The 19,161-nt window shown below is 42.9% G+C and overlaps 1 protein-coding gene across 3 annotated transcripts in view; it reads right to left on the bottom strand.

Moving 5' to 3' along the window:
* Window positions 1-19,161, bottom strand: part of MBOAT2 (membrane bound glycerophospholipid O-acyltransferase 2) — a 123,790-nt gene that overhangs the window by 80,113 nt on the left and 24,516 nt on the right. For 2 of the 3 annotated variants that reach the window (XM_077310394.1, XM_077310384.1), the window contains exons 2-3: window positions 6,375-6,520; window positions 1,599-1,676 (exon numbers count right to left, since the gene is read on the bottom strand). In XM_077310394.1, coding sequence (XP_077166509.1) covers window positions 1,599-1,676; window positions 6,375-6,520 — 224 coding nt within the window. Of the gene's footprint in view, window positions 1-1,598; window positions 1,677-6,374; window positions 6,521-19,161 lie in introns of those variants that run through there. The other variant, XM_077310403.1, reaches the window with a different exon arrangement.

Here is a 19,161-nt window from a genome sequence, read left to right on the forward strand (position 1 = left end):
ACAATCAATATCAATAATTCCTAAAACACAAGAGCTATTTCTCTTGTAAAACACACACCCATGACAAAAGCTACTTAATGCGAAATCTACAGCCGTTATGTATTTATTCCCATTTTATTTAACTTTTTAATCAGCCTCCCCGCCCCATGTAAAATTCTGACTCTAAGCATACTCTTGCACTAAGCAAAGATTCCCTCAAACATTTATAACCCACTGATCCATAGAAACAGTGCCCACAGATATGCCGATACATACTCTATGAGTAGACAAGGAAGACAAGCAAAAGTCATGAGATCCCTAGGCAGCAACAAGTGGGCTGAATAAAAACAATCCCAGTTAAATCAAAGCACGCATACCATGACTACTCAAGGCTAAAAAGAGTGTCATGTATTTTTTTTATAACTTTAAAAGATGACAGGGAAACAAAATACTACACTCTCACCTGTCACACAACTCTGCACTCAGATGTATCACAAACATTCTAGTCCCATAATTTATGATGAAGCAATGGAAACATGGCAGGTGCTAAATACTGAGAATTACAGCATTCTCCCCAGGGCTCACTCTTGTAAACAATAAGTGCGACATGATTTTAGCATTCTGAACAGCAGAGAAGAGCCATTGTGTTTTCTATATATTTAAAACAGCACAATGGTTCTTATCTGCTGTATACAATTCAGACACTGGAAACAGTCTTAATAGTACCTAATAGAATATATTAAGTTCAGTATAAAATATGCACAATGCAATCCTAAAGGAAAGTTACAGGCTTCAATAAATAATAGTCACTTTATTTTTAGACTGTCCCATTCCTGTTAGCTCAGGGCAGATAACATTTTAAAATTCCACCTAGTATAATAACAATAAAGCAATAAAATAACAGATTCTTCATAAAACCACCTTCTATTATTGGTCTCCCTGTGGGGATCAATCAGAAGTTGGAGGGATTCCTATTGGTGGATGTTTCAAGTGGGAGAGTCAGCATCTCATGATGCTTGGCCTCAACAATAGACCTGTCAGAACAGCTTGGTTTTGCAGGCCCTCCAGAATAGTTTAAAGGATGTAGCCCTGTTTAGGGTAACACTGGTAGTGTGCCCTTTTTCTCCCCGTTTTTAGCTGTTTTTAAACAATTTCTTCTTCATCTGTTAAAATGTTTTCTCCTAGTCTTTGTTATTTTCAGGCTTATTCTTTTCCCCTCTGTTTATGAGCGGTTACTGCATTATAATTTCTTGAACTATCTGTATGGTAAAGATATGTCTTTGTATTCAATTTTGTATTACAAACTGGCTAGACGACCTAAATAAATAATTCTTCACTCTTCTGATTGCAAAATATCAGACAAGCAAGGCCACAAATTTCTATAAGTATCACAGTAAAATTTCCACTAAATTAGATAGAAACATCTCTGTTTAGATAAGGTATTATCTCCCCCCCCCCAAAAAAAACCCTAGCAAAAATGTTTTTAACTCCTTGCAAAAACAGGTCTTCTATCTTTCAGTCACTCTATTTCACTCAGTTTGGATAATTGGATCTTCTATGCCCATATTTGTTTGCCTGTAAAGCTGACTAGAACCATTTATGACAGTCTCAATACTCACTTGTGCATATTTTCCACTCCTATAATGATCATGATATAGTAGGAAATTCCACTTTGTATAACAAAATGTAAGGCATACCTAAAGGGGACAAAAATATTAAGATACTATTAGTCTAAGAACTCCTTCACCCCCAAGCAATAGAAATACCATCCTGCTTAATTCATTCCTAAACAATAAATCATCTATATACAATACAATATACAATACATTTCTACCAAGTCTGCACATACAGTTTGAGGGACTTGGAGATGGCGCCCAAGAGTTCTGATCTCCCATAGGCCCCATGTTCACTGTATTTGATCACAAACAATTTCAATGTTTTGTTTCAATATTTGTAATATTTCCAATTCTGTCCTAGAAATGCCAAAAATGCAACAAGTGCTAAAATGAAGAGCTCCATGATACTGTATATTAGGAGATCCCAAAGTGGATCGCACGCCTCCCTGGGGGGGGTGATTAGACCCAGGAGGGCAATGAGTCATTGGGGGGCAGTAGGGGGGCAACAGTCTGACTTCCTGCTGTGGCTGCATTTTCCTAGCAAAAGGAAAATGGACCCGAGGTGGTCAGATTTGGTCTCGGCACAACAGGAACCAAGGAAGCTCAGATTAATTGGCTGGCAATAGAAGGTACCATATAGCTTGGGTTTTTCTCACAAGGACTTTTCACAGAGTGTCACTTTTAGGCAGGAAGTTCTATCATGCCTAACTTTTGGACTGAACTGGTGACAAATAGAGCAGCGCAAGACATCATGCTCTTCACCAAGTACATAAGGCAGCCATTCTGGCTGTCACTGTATGGAATTCTGAACCCACAGGATCTCCATTATTTTTGAAAAGCACTTTTTGTGTCATATTCTCTAGACCAGGCTTTCTCAAACAGGGTTTTATGAAAACCTGGGGTTTCTTGAGGGCCCTGAAACGGTTTCCCAAATGAGTGGGACATTTTAAATATATATTTGTTTAAATTAGTTAAACATTTATCAAGTGCTATGACCATATATGGTCATGTTGACCTGCCCCTCCCCTCCCAAAATGGCCAATGATGGGCCTGGAGGAGCGGGAAGGGGAGGAGACCTGGGTAGATGTGTACACAGCTATGCTTCCCAACCTTATTCTGCATGGTCATACCATTTCAGGGATTTCTCAAAGCCTGAAAAATGTTTCTGGGGTTTCTCAACTGTAAAAAATTCGAGAAAGGCTGCTCTAGACCAAGGGTGGACAAACATTGGCTTTCCAGATGTTCATAGACTGCAATTACTATAAGCCCCTGCCAGCTGGGACCCATGGTGATTGCAGTCCATGGACATCTGAAGAGTCATTGTTTGACCACCCGTGTTCTTGGCTCTCAGGAAGAAAGCACTGAAGTAAGTAGCTGATGGCAGTAAGAGGCGGTTGAAAAAGAGCTTCAACAATGGAGCTTCTCTCGATAGTAGCAGAAAGAAAACTGAGGGAAGGGAGCCCTGCCCCCTCTATATCACACTGTAAAAGGTGAGAAGACAGCATGAGAAAGGGGGACAGCACAAGACAAGTTTGAGGTCCAAAAACCTCTTCTTAGCAGGCCTGTGCATGTACAGTACCTGTGTGTGAATTGCATACATGCCACCACAATGAACACAGTAAGAACTATGTTTACATGATTAAAAGTTGAATTCACTTGTATTGTCTGCCCACAACTATGAGGTCAAGTAACTAATGTGGATCTGATCAAATTCAAATCAAACTCATCGCTTAATGAAAAAAGACTTTGCACCAAACACAAGAAGCATCCTTTCTGGATAATAATTAGCCAGAAACCACCAAAACAGCAGTGAGAAGGAACCTGGGAACCTGAGAAAAAGTTTCTAAGAGAAAAAGAGCAGCGCCATACAAAACAAGAACTTCTTGTATTCAACTGAAAACTGCCATTGGCGTTTATTGCCTGTCTTTATGATAAAATCATTTCCACTGGCAATGAGAGAATTAGGATTTTTATCTCCTTGGCAGCAGTCAGACAATTAGAAGCTCTCACTTGTTAGCTACTGAATCCCAGTAACCAATCGGTACATTTTCTCACTAGTACTCTACAAGCTCCTGCATTATGAAAGAAGGGGTAGGTGATTCTGCCTCCTTTTCCTCAAAGGCTCCATTTCCACATTACCTAGATAAGGGGTAGTCAGACTGCAGCCCTCCAGATGTCCATGGATTCGCTGGCAGGGGCTCATGGGAACTGCCCATGAGGGCCACAGTTTGACTATCCCTGACCTAGATGGATATGAGAAGGGCTCCTCCCCCATTCTTACAAAAGTCTTTCAGACCTAATGAAGAATGTTCATGGACCACCAGTGATGCCATTAAAAAAAAAAACTGCTGTATCACCAAAAAAAGGCAAGGAAACTTAAATTTCAGTTCTGTCTTCAAGGTTTTTACCCAGCCTCTCCACATTCCTGAAATTAATGTAGCTTCAGAAGCAACAACAGTATTACGACCAGTCAAGCCTGATCCCGACAGATCTGGGAAGCTAAGCAGGGCTGACCCTGGCTAGCATATGGCGTCCCTCCAAGGGGTCATAGAAGCAGGAAATGGCAAACCACCTCTAAATGTCACTTGCCAGGCTGTCAGACCAGGATCTCCTGGCTACACTACACGCATCATACGAAAAATCAATATTAGCATTAGGAATGCCATCCTGGATAATAAATCACCATATTGATTATGGGGGTTGGACTAGAGGACCCTGGGGATCCCTTCCAACTCTACTACTCATGTATGGTAAGATCCTATCATACATGGGGAGAAAGTTTCTCTTCGTTGACACTCTCCGCCTTGTACATAATTTTACAAACCTCTATCATGTATCACCTTGGCCATCTCTTTCCGCATAGAGCACGTGCTCCAACCCCCTAATCATCTTGGTTGCCCTCCTCTGTGATTAAGATAATTGTGTCATTTCTCAGATAAGAAAAGCTGTGTCTGGCACAGCTATTTAAAAAGGATGCAGAAGATGTTAACGTTTATTTCCATACAATACCTAGTTTCTCCCACAGCAAGATTCTGCTACTTCACAGTACAAATTGAAACAAACATTTGAATGCTTCCATGCATTAAGAATGTAATGTAGGTGGAGATCAAGCCTGTTAGAGGAAATAATTTTTGCCTGACCACTTTCAGACATACTTTTCCTGGCATACAATTTAATTGCTAACATGTAATCCCACATAATGGACTGATACACCTCGTGTTCTTCTTGAATATTTGGACAGTTTCTTGGTGATGTTCTTGATGACAGCCTGCCTGGATGCCATAGGACAAGAAAGAATGGCATCTGAAAAAGCCGGATAGCCAAATATTCTGCCACATAACCTTTACAAAAGAGATACCGAGCTCACCACATTTCCCTTCCAAACTTAGAAGGCAAAAACTGCTGAAATTAGCAGGTTATAAAGACTGCTGAAACCGCGATTAAATTTAACAAGGCCACTCTTCAATGATTACAGTCTGATATCTTATTGCAATAACAGTATTTTGCATTTAAATAGTACTTTCATACATTTCAATGTACTTTGATTAAAAAGTCTTGGATTCAAAGGAGTGCTTCTGCTGATAGAGAAGGGGAGTGTGATCTTCTCCCCTCCCTTCTCCCCACTGCAGCCCAAAATGCCAACCCTGAAATGCAACACTTTAAGGGCCAGGGAACCCACTGGGGAACATGATCAACACTGGGGAAAGGGGCACATTCTGGGCTTCTGCAGGAGGGGAGAGCTAAGAAATTCATGCATCACAGGTAGAACTCCTTCTATCCTATGAAACACTCTAGTGGGTCCAAGCAATTATCTTACATTTAGGACAGCTGTAACTTATGTCATTATTACCATCCCCATATTGCAAAAGAACAGGGATGTGGGACAGAGTTTTATGAGAACTAAAGCATAAAGCATGGGCATTTCTATGGCTTATAGCACAAAGAGCTGCCAAAGAATCACTTTCAGACCACAAAGCCAAAAGCTAGTTTACTAAAAGCACATAATCTCTGTTTGTGGGTCAGGTTTCCAATTCAGCCATACAGTTACCGCACCAGACTCTAATAGCTCTTGAAGAATCCTCATCACGGGGCTTTTGTGAGGACAGAGGGAGGGAGGCGAGTGTTATGCATGCTTCACTGAACTCTCTGAAAGAAAGGTGGGGCAGGGATGCAAAAGAGGGAAAAATGAACAAATGAATTTGGCATTTCAGCTTGATTAGTTTAATGCCTTTACCTTTATTACTATTATATTTATTAAATTTCTTTTCCGCCCTGTCTCGAGCGACTAAGGATGGATAACATCATATTTAAAATTCTCTACATGGTTCACTCTAAAATCTAATTTATGTTACATTTCCAGAATAAAATTTCCCTAATATTTGCCCACAAAATCCTAGTCTGGGATTGGAGCTGGGGGCTGGGTGATGTGCAGTCCCCTACAATGGATGCAGCTGCAGGTGTAGGCAAGGAGGGTCAAGAGATCGATGTCAGCTCTTATTAGGGCTCAACCGTAGGCCTGAAGGAACAGCTCTGACTTACGAGCCCTGTGGAACTCTTGTGCTGAGGGCAACAAAAACACTCTCAAGCTTTTATCTCATTTACCGTGAGTTGGAACCCATCACGTCAATTTTCCTGAATGTGGTAACTGGAGAGCTTCAATCACTGCCCCAAACAACGAAAATATTTTCTAATATTGTAGGGAAAAAAACCCTCATTGTTCAAATTGACACGGGAAAGCAAAAACTGCACAATGCAAGGGGGTGGAATCAAATTACTTACCATCCGAAACAAAATAGTGCAAGATAAAGGCCCAAGAGGGTGGCAACAACATGCCTTATAAATGGACTAGCTTTGCTTGAATGAAGGTAGGTTCGAAACCAAACGGCAGCAAGCAAGGCAAACAGTTGGCACACTACAAAGTTGACCTGCAGAGGAAAAAAAAAGAGTTTATTATTCATAATTACAGGCAAGATTCTCAACCCTGCCTAACATTCTGTTCGCTTAGTTCATTCTCTCCTTTTGTTCAGCAGCAAAGCAACTGAGCCCTTCTCATTTTAAACATCAACTGTGAGAGCAATCCTTATCCATTGGTTCTCCTTAATATTTGGGAAACTATCTGGGGTGCAGAGTGTGTTGGATGCTGGACTGTGTCCAGACTCGAGACCGACCCAATCAGGGTGCAGCCAGAAAAGCTGGCCACGCCCTGACTGCGCCAGCCCCTAAGTGCCCCGCCCTACCTCGATGCCAGCTCTCCTTTCTGGCAGCCTGGCTGCTGGACCTGGCGTGTCTCTGTCACCCTGCTGCTCCACCCGGCCGCTGGTGGCACCCAGCAGGAGCTGCTGGTGCTGCTAAGAAGGAAATCACAGGAGCCTGCACTCCGAGGTGCCCGCCCCGCCAAGAGCCCCGCACCCAACATCACAGAGAGCGCACAGCCGCCCTGGTGGATGGGGTAAGTTCTGGCAGCGTTGGCCCATGACATGAGGCCGCACTGCCAGCAGAGAACTGGGCCCGCAGCCACCTGATGCCCCTCATGTGAGCCTCTGTGCAGCTGGGGCCAGCAGTCCCGCCACAGCCTCCCATGTCGTCACCTGCCTGTGACCAGCCCAGGGCCTGCCTACACAATTCGCCCTCAACGTGCCGCATTTGGGAGGGTGGCAGCCAGCCAGCCGGGAGGCTTCTCCATGCCTATACAGGCATGCCTCCCCTGCCCTTCATCCTGCTAGTGCCTGCTGCATTTTTTACTACAGCGGGCTTAACTACTAGTATGATATAATCCATAAACCATCACATGTCCATCATTCCCTTTGACACTTCCAAAATATATGTAGGACTGGAAGACAATCCAACATTTTTAAAAAATTCAAGGAACTTGCATAAGATTCAAAAGTCAAGAATGTAATTTTTTTTCTAGCATACCTCAATGCAATAAGTAAACACAGATAACTGTAAAGGTAAAGGTAAAGGTATCCCCTGTGCAAGCACCGAGTCATGTCTGACCCTTGGGGTGACGCCCTCTAGCGTTTTCATGGCAGACTCAGTACGGGGTGGTTTGCCAGTGCCTTCCCCAGTCATGACCGTTTACCCCCCAGCAGCAAGCTGGGTACTCATTTTACCGACCTCGGAAGGATGGAAGGCTGAGTCAACCTTGAGCCGGCTGCTGGGATCGAACTCCCAACCTCATGGGCAAAGCTTTCAGGCGGCTGCCTTACCACTCTGCGCCACAAGAGGCTCTATATACAGATAACTGTACATAGCACAATATCTGGAACTACAGGTGAGCAAGGTAGTGGCCAAGTTTGCAGGTGACAGAAAATTATTCAGGATGGTAAAAACCAAGGCTGATTGTGAAGAGCTCCAGGAGGATCTCTGAAAATTCGGTGAATGGATGACAAAATAGCAAATGAAGTCAAATGCTGCTAAGTGTAAGGTGATACACATAAGGACAATCCCCTCCACCCACACAAAACCCCCTAAAATATAGGCTGAATATCCATATTTTCACAATCTTTGTAGCTCCACAAGCAATGGTAGGAAACAAGGACATGAACACGAACAGGACATGCAGACATGCTCACTACAAGCTACTCACAACAGAGTGAGCACAAGGCAGATGATCTCCCCTTTCACCTCCGCAATATGTTTTTCCTCGCCATTTTCTTGTTCAACTGTCCATACACCCAGTTTTTCCCGAGCCCAGCAGCTCAACCCACTGCTCTATCTTCCCTCTCTGCTATTGCACAATCTCATATCTCAGCAGTTTCTTCTCTCAACTCCTTCTCCTCTTTACTCACATCCTTTCGTTGTTAGACACCATTCTGGGTTGCTAGAGCAATAAGAACAGGCATCCCTGTTACTGGTTTGGGAATTTGCAATAGTAGTCACAGTGTCAGACTAAGGTTTGAGAAACCCAAATTTGAGTCACATGAAGCTTGCTGGGTGGGGGGCTTGGGCCAGTCATGCACTTTCATCCTAACATAGTTTGTAGGGCTGTTATGACAACAGAACAGAAGAGGAAAGGCTTTTGAGGTTCCCTATTGGGGAGAAACGTGAGGTATTAAGTAAATGAAAAGGGGGAAAAATTGCCTCCTTCCTATATTAGCACACTTCAGTTTTCTTCCAGATTTGCAGAAACACGGATGTTTTGATCTGTGCAGTAGTGCCACCCATAGCTACGCTTATAACAGGCTTTCCCAACTAGAGTTTCGTGAAACCCTGGGGTTTCTTTTTTTTTTGTTTTAAATATTTTTATTGAAAGTTTTACACAACTACAAAAAGACACAAAACCTATGAAACACTACCACCAACACCACTGCTATAACCCCCAATAACAAATAATAGAATCATAGAATCATAGAGTTGGAAAGGGCCATACAGGCCATCTAGTCCAACCCCCTGCTCAATGCAGGATTAGCCCTAAGCATCCTAAAGCATCCAAGAAAAGTGTGTATCCAATCTTTGCTTGAAGACTGCCAGTGAGGGGGAGCTCACCACCTCCTTAGGCAGCCTATTCCACTGCTGAACTACTCTGACTGTGAAAAATTTTTTCCTGATATCTAGCCTATATCGTTGTACTTGAGGTTTAAACCCATTACTGCGTGTCCTCTCCTCTGCAGCCAACAGAAACAGCATCCTGCCCTCCTCCAAGTGACAACCTTTCAAATACTTAAAGAGGGCTATCATGTCCCCTCTCAACCTCCTTTTCTCCAGGCTGAACATTCCCAAGTCCTTCAACTGCACACAGTACTCCAAGTGTGGTCTGACCAGTGCCGTATACAATGGGACTATGACATCTTGTGATTTTGATGTGATGCCTCTGTTGATACAGCCCAAAATGGCATTTGCCTTTTTTACCACTGCATCACACTGCCTGCTCATGTTTAGTTTACAATCCACAAGTACCCCAAGGTCTCGTTCACACACAGTGTTACCTAGAAGCGTATCCCCCATCCAGTAGGCATGCTTTTCATTTTTCTGACCCAGATGCAGAACTTTACACTTATCTTTATTAAATTGCATCTTGTTCTCATTTGCCCATTTTTCCATTGTGTTCAGATCTCGTTGAACTCTGTCTCTATCTTCCGGAGTATTTGCCAGTCCTCCCAATTTGGTGTCATCTGCAAACCTGATGAGTAGTCCCTCCACCCCCTCATCTAGATCATTAATAAATATGTTAAAAAGTACCAGGCCGAGCACCGAGCCCTGAGGTACCCCGCTACTCACCTCTCTCCAGTCTGATGAAACATCATTGACAACAACTCTTTGAGTGCGGTTCTCTAACCAATTCCCTATCCACCTGACTATCTGAAAATCCAGATTGCAGTCCTTCAATTTATCCATCAGAACATCATGGGGAACCTTGTCAAAAGCTTTACTAAAATCCAAGTAAATGACATCAACCGAATTTCCCCGATCCAGCAAACCTGTTACTTGGTCAAAAAAGGAAACCAAGGTTGGTCTGGCAAAGACACCTCCCCCAATAACCAAAAACATACAATAACAACAAAAACATTTAGAAAAGATTTCCGACCATCTACAAATCAGGTTCTTTAGTTTTCTAATACCACATGCACAAAAAATATTATTAGAAATCAAAATTTCACAATTAAATCTTTCATTGACCATTCATAATTATAATATATACATATCCTCAATTAAAAATATGATGATGAAATACATTTTTACATCTAATAAATCTTCACTTTAAAATACATTTCATCCTTGTCTTAACTAATTTATTCAACATAACCAATAGTAATACTCTCATTTACCTTATTACTTTTAAGATAATTTACAAATGGCTCCCAGTTTATTATAAAACTATCTAGCATTTGGTCTCTCATTAATATTGTTAACATATCTAATTCTGCATACTCCTTACCCTTATCCAACCATTCATTTACGTTTGGCATTTTTTCATTTTTCCAGTACTGAGCATAAATTATTCTTGCTGCTGAGATCATGTAAAGTAGTAGTATTCTCCTTGTTTTTACTATTTCAGGATCCAAAATATTTAATAAATATAATTCTGGTTTAAGTTTCAAGTCTAGTTTCGTTATTTTCCGAGTATATCGATGGATCTGTAACCAAAAAGTTTTTGCCTCTGAACACGTCCACCAAAGGTGGTAAAAAGTACCATCAACCAATTTACATTTCCAACATTTTGTTAAACCATTTTTGTATATTTTGGACAATAATACCGGAGTCAAATAACATCTATTAAGCATTTTGTAATAATTTTCCCTTATATTAGTTGCTAAATGGGTGGGAGTTAATTTTTTTTTACATTTTTTACATTTATTGGGTAATATTACCATACATGGTCAAATCAACGCACCCCTCCCCCAATGCCCAATGATGGGCCTGGAGGGGGTGGGAAGGGGAGGGGCCCCAGGTAGACATGTACAGCTATGCTTCCCAACCATATTCTGAACTATTGCACCACTTCTGGGGTTTCTCGAAGCCTGAAGAATGATTCAGGAGTTTCTCAAGAGTAAAAAAAAAAAGCAGAGAAAGGCTGGCTTACAATAAAAGGTTATCCACATACACAGCATTGTGGCAAATACTGGATCAAATGTGGCTGCACACACAGTTCTGCTATTGGTAACAGGCATGTGAACTGGTCTTTAGAATCGCCAAAGTAGCATTACCCTTGAGACTATCAGTGATCACATGGAGACTTAACATTTAGAAACACCTTATGGTGACTCATTGCCTGAGGAAAAACTATAAATAGATTCCAAATAAATAGGTAAGTTAAGCTGTTGCCATCTTGTTTTGTTATGTCGCCCCATGGCATGTTCATGGCGCTTTCTGTGACGCAGGTTACAATCACCTAAACAAGAGGCATAACTGTGAGGAGACTTATTTGATGTCATATTTCTAAGTAAGCCTTATTTTCTGCATTGTTCACATGGTTTGAACTGAAGAATGTTCACCACTGTTCTCACATATATTATCTCCAGTGACTGCCAATTTTGCCTGTGAAATGCCCTCCATCCATCCCTTGAGAGCCAGATCACACCTGACGCTTTTAAGGCATCAGGCCAAATACATTTCTTTTAGTCAGATTCTAAGATGAAGATGTTTGAACTTTTTAAATTAATGTACTTAGAGATTTGATCTTTTTTGTTGTCGTTTGCCTCTAGCTCGAGGACATTTTTGCGATTTACAGGGTTTATTTGTGTTGGCCAAATAACTGCTGACTTCAGGCTCTGCCTGGTTTGTAATGGCAAAATTCTAATGACTTCTGCTGTTTTTATAATTGTATTACATTTTATATTGTGATCCACCTCAAGCAGCTGTCTGGATAGGCAACGCATACATTTTCTAAATAAACATGTCTTATCCTGCTCTTGCCACAAGCATGTATAAGTGAGTTACCAACTAAGCTACCTTGAGAGCCAGTTTGGTATAGTGGTTAGGAGTGCGGACTTCTAATCTGGCATGCCAGGTTAGATTCTGCACTCCCCCACATGCAGCCAGCTGGGTGATCTTGGGCTCGCCATGGCACTGATAAAACTGTTCTGACTGGGCAGTGATATCAGGGCTCTCTCAGCCTCACCCAGCTCACAGGGTGTCTGTTGTGGGGAGAGGAATGGGAAGGCGACTGTAAGCCACTTTAAGCCTCCTTCGGGTAGGGAAAAGCGGCATATAAGAACCAACTCTTCTTCTTCTTCTACCCTGTCAGAGAGTTGTAAAAGGGTACTCATTCTTATAACAAGTAAAAAGGACAGTTATTTGCCTAAAAATCTACCAGTTAACTTAACCACTAAACCAGGGATTCCAGGGTCCCATGCTGGACTTCTAAATTGGGCCTAGATTCTCCTCATGGAGAACTCTCAGAATTTCACAGGGTCTGCAAAAGGGAGCTGCTCCACCAGGCATTTGACTGAGGTTAATCCGACCTCAAAGCATCTGACCTAAAAAACATCTGGCAGTCCCCCTCACGCTGTACCCTCCATAATCTGAAGGGTTCTATCCACCCTAGAAGCTATTCTATTGAAATGTTTAATGAATTAATTATAGCAAGCTGTTAAACATATTTATTTATTGTTAGAACTGTTGACTGTTATGTTATGTTGTGACTGTTATTTAATATAATGTTCTATGTGTCCTAAAACGTTCCACGTAAACTGCCCTGGGCCATATGGCAAGGACAGTATAAAAATCTAAATAAATAAATAATAATGAGGAGGAGGGTTCACAAATCTAAATCAGGTCTAATTAGTACAGCTTCCCTAGTATGCATAGCAAACATTAACTGAATAAGAACAGAGCAGGTAAACTGAAATAGGACAGATCGAGAAACACCTTCAAGCATTTGTGTTTAAACATACATCCAAGTCATTATTAGAGCAGTCTTTCTCAACTTTTTTGCTGTTGAGAAACATCCCTGAAACATTCCCCATGCTTCGAAAAACCCCGGACGAGGCGTGATCATGCAGAAACATAGCTGTGTACACACCCACCCGGGGCCCCTCCCTTCCAGGCCCATCACTGGCCATTTTGGAAGGAAGCTATATGGTCATGTCACACAATAAATGTTTAACCAATTTTTAAAAATATATAGACAATTAATTAACTCCTGCCCATTCGAGAAATCCTCCCAAGGCTGTCAAGAAACCCCAGGGTTCGCGAAACACTGATTGAGAAAACCTGTACTAGATGGTTGTTCTTCATTCATGAGTAACACGGGAGATTTACGAGCAAGGTCAACTTTATCTCTGGCAAATCTAGTGGTTCAAGCTGGCCCACAATCATTTTCCATCTTCCTGGACACATCAGTTAAAGCACCCTACGGAAAGCAGTCCCCACCAAAGTGCTATCTTGACATGCAGGCATGAGAAGAGGAATGTGTGCTATCGTACTCCCCTCTGCTGTAGTCATGATTTCCTTTGTTGATCTAGTCCTGACCACTGAACTCCCCAAGAATTCCAATCTGTTTTTCTGTAAGTTTGGTCTGTTACAGGCCTAGCTATGATAGCCAAAAATAGTCTATTTTAAGTGGAAACTGCCTGACCATGTGATCCCACTGCAAGCATCTCAGTGAAGGACAGGTGGACATGGTACTTCAGCTGTTTGCTTGATGACAAGAAGGGCTAGAGAACTTATGACAAAACTGAAGAGCCACAGACCTGCTTCTGTGATGAGGCAACAACCTTGCACACACCTGTGTTTAGTGCTAAAGGTGAAACAGACAATTAAAATGGTTCCTCCTCATGAGAAGGATGGGCAAGGAAGGGAGTTTTTTTTGGAAGATAACAGTTGATTCCTCAAAAAATAACTAGTTAATAAAACTGGATAATTGGATAAGGAGGGAAATGTCACTTCTCCAAGAATGGGATGGGCTGCCTCTGACGTATTAAAATTGTATAAAAGACCAGAACTGAGTTGACAATGGACTTTCTTCTCCTTGTTTTTTAAACTTTGACATAGTACTTAGTGCTACTTTCTCCCTCCCTTCTTTTCATGCCGCTTGTATTGCCATATTGCTTGGCTTCTTTTAATTTCACTCTCTTTTAAGAGTGACGGTATTTTTCCTTTTTTGGGCTATTTTTTGAGGTTTCCTTGCTGGCAACATTCTACCGAGGAATTCTAGAGGAAGAAACAACTGCTAGGCAGACTGCTTTAGAATCAAGTAGAAGTAAAGATTAACTGAACAGATGGTTTGGAGAGGATTGGGAGGTTAAGTTATTGTAGACTTGAAGGCATACTTGGCAAGGAGGCATGGAACCAGGGTACCTGAATGACCACCTTCTCCCATATGCTTCTGCTCATTCACAGGAAGAGGCCCTCTTGACCAGGGGTAGTCAATTTGCTGGCAGGGGCTCATGGGAATTGTAGTCCATGGACATCTGGAGGACAACAGGTTGACTTCCCCTGCTCTTGACCATTCCAGCAACCAAAGGCGCTCATCTGGGGAGCACATGGAAGAAGGCTTCTTTGGTGGCAGTCCCACAATTATGAAGCAACCTCCATGGGGAAGTATACCCGGCGCTCTCACTTTTCATCTTCAGGAGGCAGCTGAAGGCAAATTTTGTTTAAGATGGCATTTGACTAATTTGTTTTTTCATTTATTTGCAGTCCTGAGATTTCAAACTGTCATCTCTTATATATTTTATAACTGTAGTTTTATTTAAACTGCAAACTGCCTTGAATGCTGCAAAGTAGCTAATAAATATTTTAAATAGAATAATAATTTGTTATTGGTCTATATAACTTTTTACTGCGCATATCTGTGTCTTACCTATGATTTTTAACTGAGCCATCCAAAATGCAATTCATTTCCCGTATTTTATGTATTTTTGCATCTTTTCTTGATTCTAAGGGCTTATGGCCTCGATGTTACTTTATTTGCTGGTTGTATATTTTACTATGCCTCATAAATTAAATCCACAAATCCAACTAATGAGTCAGCGTGTGTTTCTCAATGGCCAGCATTGGTTCCCTTGAGCAAATCAAAACTCACAATTTCATCTTTCATTCCAGCATAAACCACCGGGATCTTTGAAAAGACTCTGGGCGAAGCCTGGTGTTGACTACTGTCAGGAAATTATTTCTGATATATTGATGCAGTCTCAAATTCAAAATGGCATCAAGCCAGCCCCCTCTCATTCTGCTTTGGGATTACAGATAGAACTGGATATATAACAAACATTATCAAGGCTGCATAATCTAGTTTGCTGACCTTAAAGTCCAAATAGTATCAAACCGCAGCTATCATACACAGAGTTTCCTCTGGTGACCGGAACTTTGGAGACGTTTGAGAGGCTTCTGAAGAATGCTTTTTAACCTTTTAGGGCAAATATATGGCTCATGGGCCACAACCAGCCCTTCCCGGGCTCTTATCCAGCTGCAAGCAACTGGCCTTTATTGCCAGATGGCCGAGTTTATGCATTATATCCCTGTATACTATCCTAATGCTTATATGTAACAGGCAATGAGAATGGGAGAAGAAGAATTGGTTCTTATATGCCGCTGTAATTCCAGGTGAGCTCCAGCCTGCAACTGGAGGTTGGCAATGGTAATTCCCCTGGGGGAAATGGCTGCTTTGGAGGATGGCATCTCAGGCATTATATGTTTCTGAGGCTCCACCCCTCAAGTCTGCAAGAATGTCCCAACCCGGAGTGCAAACACCAATTCATCTGACAGGTTCATTACAGAAAGAAGTAGCAAGACATCAGCTAGTCTACCTTTAACTGCCCCTCTAGCTTTCCATCTCCTTTCCTCCTACTGAGGAAAACTATGGTCTTTCTCCACAGTGGGAACCAAAGCAGCTTACATTATTCTCTACTCCTTTTTATCTGCACAACAACCCTGTGAGGTGGGTTAGACTGAACGTACGAAACTGGACCAAAATCACCCAGTCAGCTTCCACAGCAAAGCGGTGACCTGAACCCAGATCTCACAGAATCTACTCTGAAGCTCTAACAACATCATCACATGCTTCCATAGGGCGGATGCTCTTAAACAGCAATCAGCCAGGCATACTTGAGTCATATACGTCAGGTGATAACAAGTCACCCACAGCAGTGGTCCCCCAACCCGCAGGCTGCGGCCCGCTGCTGGGCCGCAAAGGCCATGACACCGGGCCGCAGCTCCCTCTCCCCGCCCCCCCTGCAGTAAAAAACTTCCCAGGCCGCAAGCTTGCGGCCCGGGAAGCTTCTTACTGCGGGGGGGGGGGGAATCAGGGCCGTGCATTGTGCATGCGTGGCCGGGCCGTGCATTGTGCATGCGCGGGCGGGCCGCGCATGAGGCATGCGCGGGCGCGGAATGCGCGGGCGGGCAGTTGCCCTGCCGGTCCCCAGCCTCAAAAAGGTTGGGGACCACTGACCCAGAGGGTACTGCCAGGCCTAGGATTACCAACATACAGGTGGGACCTGGAGATCCCCAGAATTACAAATGAATTCCAGACAACAGAGATCTGTCCCCCCTTCCCTGGAGATTCTGAGGCCTTTTCCCTCCCCAGATGCTGCACACCTCAGACTTCACCTCAAAACCTCCAGGAATTTCCCAATATGCAATTGGCAAAGATAGCCAGGTCTGGCCCCCAAGGAGTCTTTTCTGAAAGGCCATAATAGGCCTGTTAAGGGCCCTGCCACACACACACACACACCCCTTCTATTCACAGATACTGCCTGAAATGCTGTGGTTACCTAGCAACAGCCACTGAGGAAATCTGCTTTTTTTAAAGCTACAACTACTCCTTTTATCATTTAACAAGGCTTTTTTAATAAGTGTATATCAATCAGTCACAGGATTTAAGTATTCAAAGCTCTGGCTGACTCTGGGTTTAGCTCACTTTAAAGCGCAAAACTTAAAATACCAATATTCACAGATTAATCTTGAATAAAAGTATTAATAGGTCCTTCAGTGCAAACACCAATTAATTAGCGAAGGAAGTGGCGAGACACTGAAGTGAGAGTAGCTGACTAAAAGAAAATACGCTGTAAACAAATTATGTTTTCATCAAAGCCATAGTGGGTGGTAAGAAGTCAACTCTACAGGCATACTATCATGGGCAGCTGAAGGTACTGGTGTTTATCAACATTTCCACCGCACACCTCCACTGTCTGCAGGGTTTCCATTCCTTGGATCAGTACAAACGGTAAAATCCACGGTGTTGCTTGGGAACAGGGGTCCTACCATCTCCAGAGGCACATCAGGAGCCTAAAACTATCCTGGAAAGGCCCTGCTCCCCTCCCTAACCACATACCCTCTTGCAAGGAGGCCTAGCCAAGTTGCACATGGCTCCTGGCTGGGCCAGCATTCCCATTTCTCCCACGACTAGGCTCAGGGCTGGCAAGCCAAAGTGTTCGCCAGAGACCACTAATAAGGGCTATAGATCACTGGCTGGGTCAGAGACCACAAATAATAGAAAATGCAAGTAGCAAATTGTATGTGCATCATCAATAAATCAGATTTATCAACATAGCAATTTGTATTCTTACTAAATGGAGGGCGGAGCCACGAGTTGTGAAAAATGTTAAAAATACCCTAGGGCTACAGAAAAATCTAAATCTTAAAAAATAAAGAGACAGACCTCAGTGGCTGTTTATAGGCAACCACGATGTATTGCCAACCTTCAAGTCTCGCTTGCTCAGTAAGCAGCTGGAGGGAGTAGGGCCCATTCCAGGAATGCTTTGGCTGTTAAAGGGGGATTCATCAGGGTATGGATGCCAGATCCCTGCTGGGGCCAGGAGAGCCCCCACTGTAGCACGGCTTCCCCTGCTTTGGGGGTTTCAGAAAGTGGAGGAAATCCCTCCCAAAACAAACGCTCCCTCCCTGCCCCAACATTCTCCAGGACCAGGATGAAAGTCCTGACTTGCTGATGTCACCTTGGATCATTGCCGTGGTTAAGTTCTGAGTTTGGGGCAAAACTCTATGGTTTGAAGCCGATTTTTATTTTTTACCATAGTTTCCCCAAAAGCCAGAGTTTTGCTCCTGTCTCCAATATGCTAACATCACTTCTATGTCAGTCAGATGTCTCACTTCTGTCCTCCCTGAAAAGCCAAAATGGGACTGGAAAGGGCCCTGCCACCCACCCACACACAGCCCGCCTTCTACTGACTGAAATGCTGTGGTTGCCTAGCCACAGCCACGGAGGAAATCTGTTTTTTTTAAAGCTACAGCTACTCCTTTTATCATTTAAAAATGCTTTAACTTCTATGTGTTATTCTGGGGTTTGGTAAGTGGGGGGGAGTGGGGGGGGGAGCTCCCAGAGCCAGTGCACTGGTACCTGGCTATCCTACATCAGGGTCAGGCCCAGCAGCAAACGTTTATTTTATTTTATTTATTTAGATTTCTATACATCAGCCAACTTGATATCATACAATTTGCATGAATCACTCAAGTCTGGATTCTTGCTCCTATTCAACAGCAAAAGCCAGAATTTTGAATTTCAGACCAAGGTCTGGGAGACCCAGATTTGAATCAGCATTCTTCCATGGAAGGTCACTAGTTGACCTTGGACTACTTATACATTCTCAGCCTAACCCACCACAAAGGGCTGTTGTGAGGATGACATAGAGGAGAGAGGAATGATGTAAGCTGCATTGAATCCCCACTGTGGAAAAAGAAGGAATACAAATGCAGTAAATAAATAAATTCAGCTGAAGATGGGGGAGAAGACAAAAAGAAGATTGTTTGGTGAGGAGAAAGCAAGGAAAGGGGATACAGGGGTTGCCAGAAGATACAGGAGAAAGTGAGGAGCCCTGTGCAAGTCCTTAGAGTTTGCAATTCTCAAGAAGGAACAGTGGCCACACAACTGGGTCGTAGTTTTGCTGGGTAGAGGCTACCAGGGAGGGAAGGAAGGAAAGATGAAATACCTTCTCCCCCCCTGACAGAAAAGGCAGGTTGGCTGCTGGTTGGGTGGGAAGGTGAGAAGGAAGTAGGGGGAGAGGCGATAGGGGTTTTCAGGGAATGAAAAGAGGAAATATGGAGGAGGAGGAAATAAAATGCCCCCATACGTCTTACTTGTCGTCGTCCCCACCGCTATCCTGGTACCTGTCTTTTAATACAAAGATGCATTGGCCATGGAAACCAGTTGGCTTAATTACATGCATGC

This window comes from Paroedura picta, chromosome 1 (assembly GCF_049243985.1).
Source record: "Paroedura picta isolate Pp20150507F chromosome 1, Ppicta_v3.0, whole genome shotgun sequence".
Taxonomy (NCBI): Eukaryota; Metazoa; Chordata; class Lepidosauria; order Squamata; family Gekkonidae; genus Paroedura; species Paroedura picta.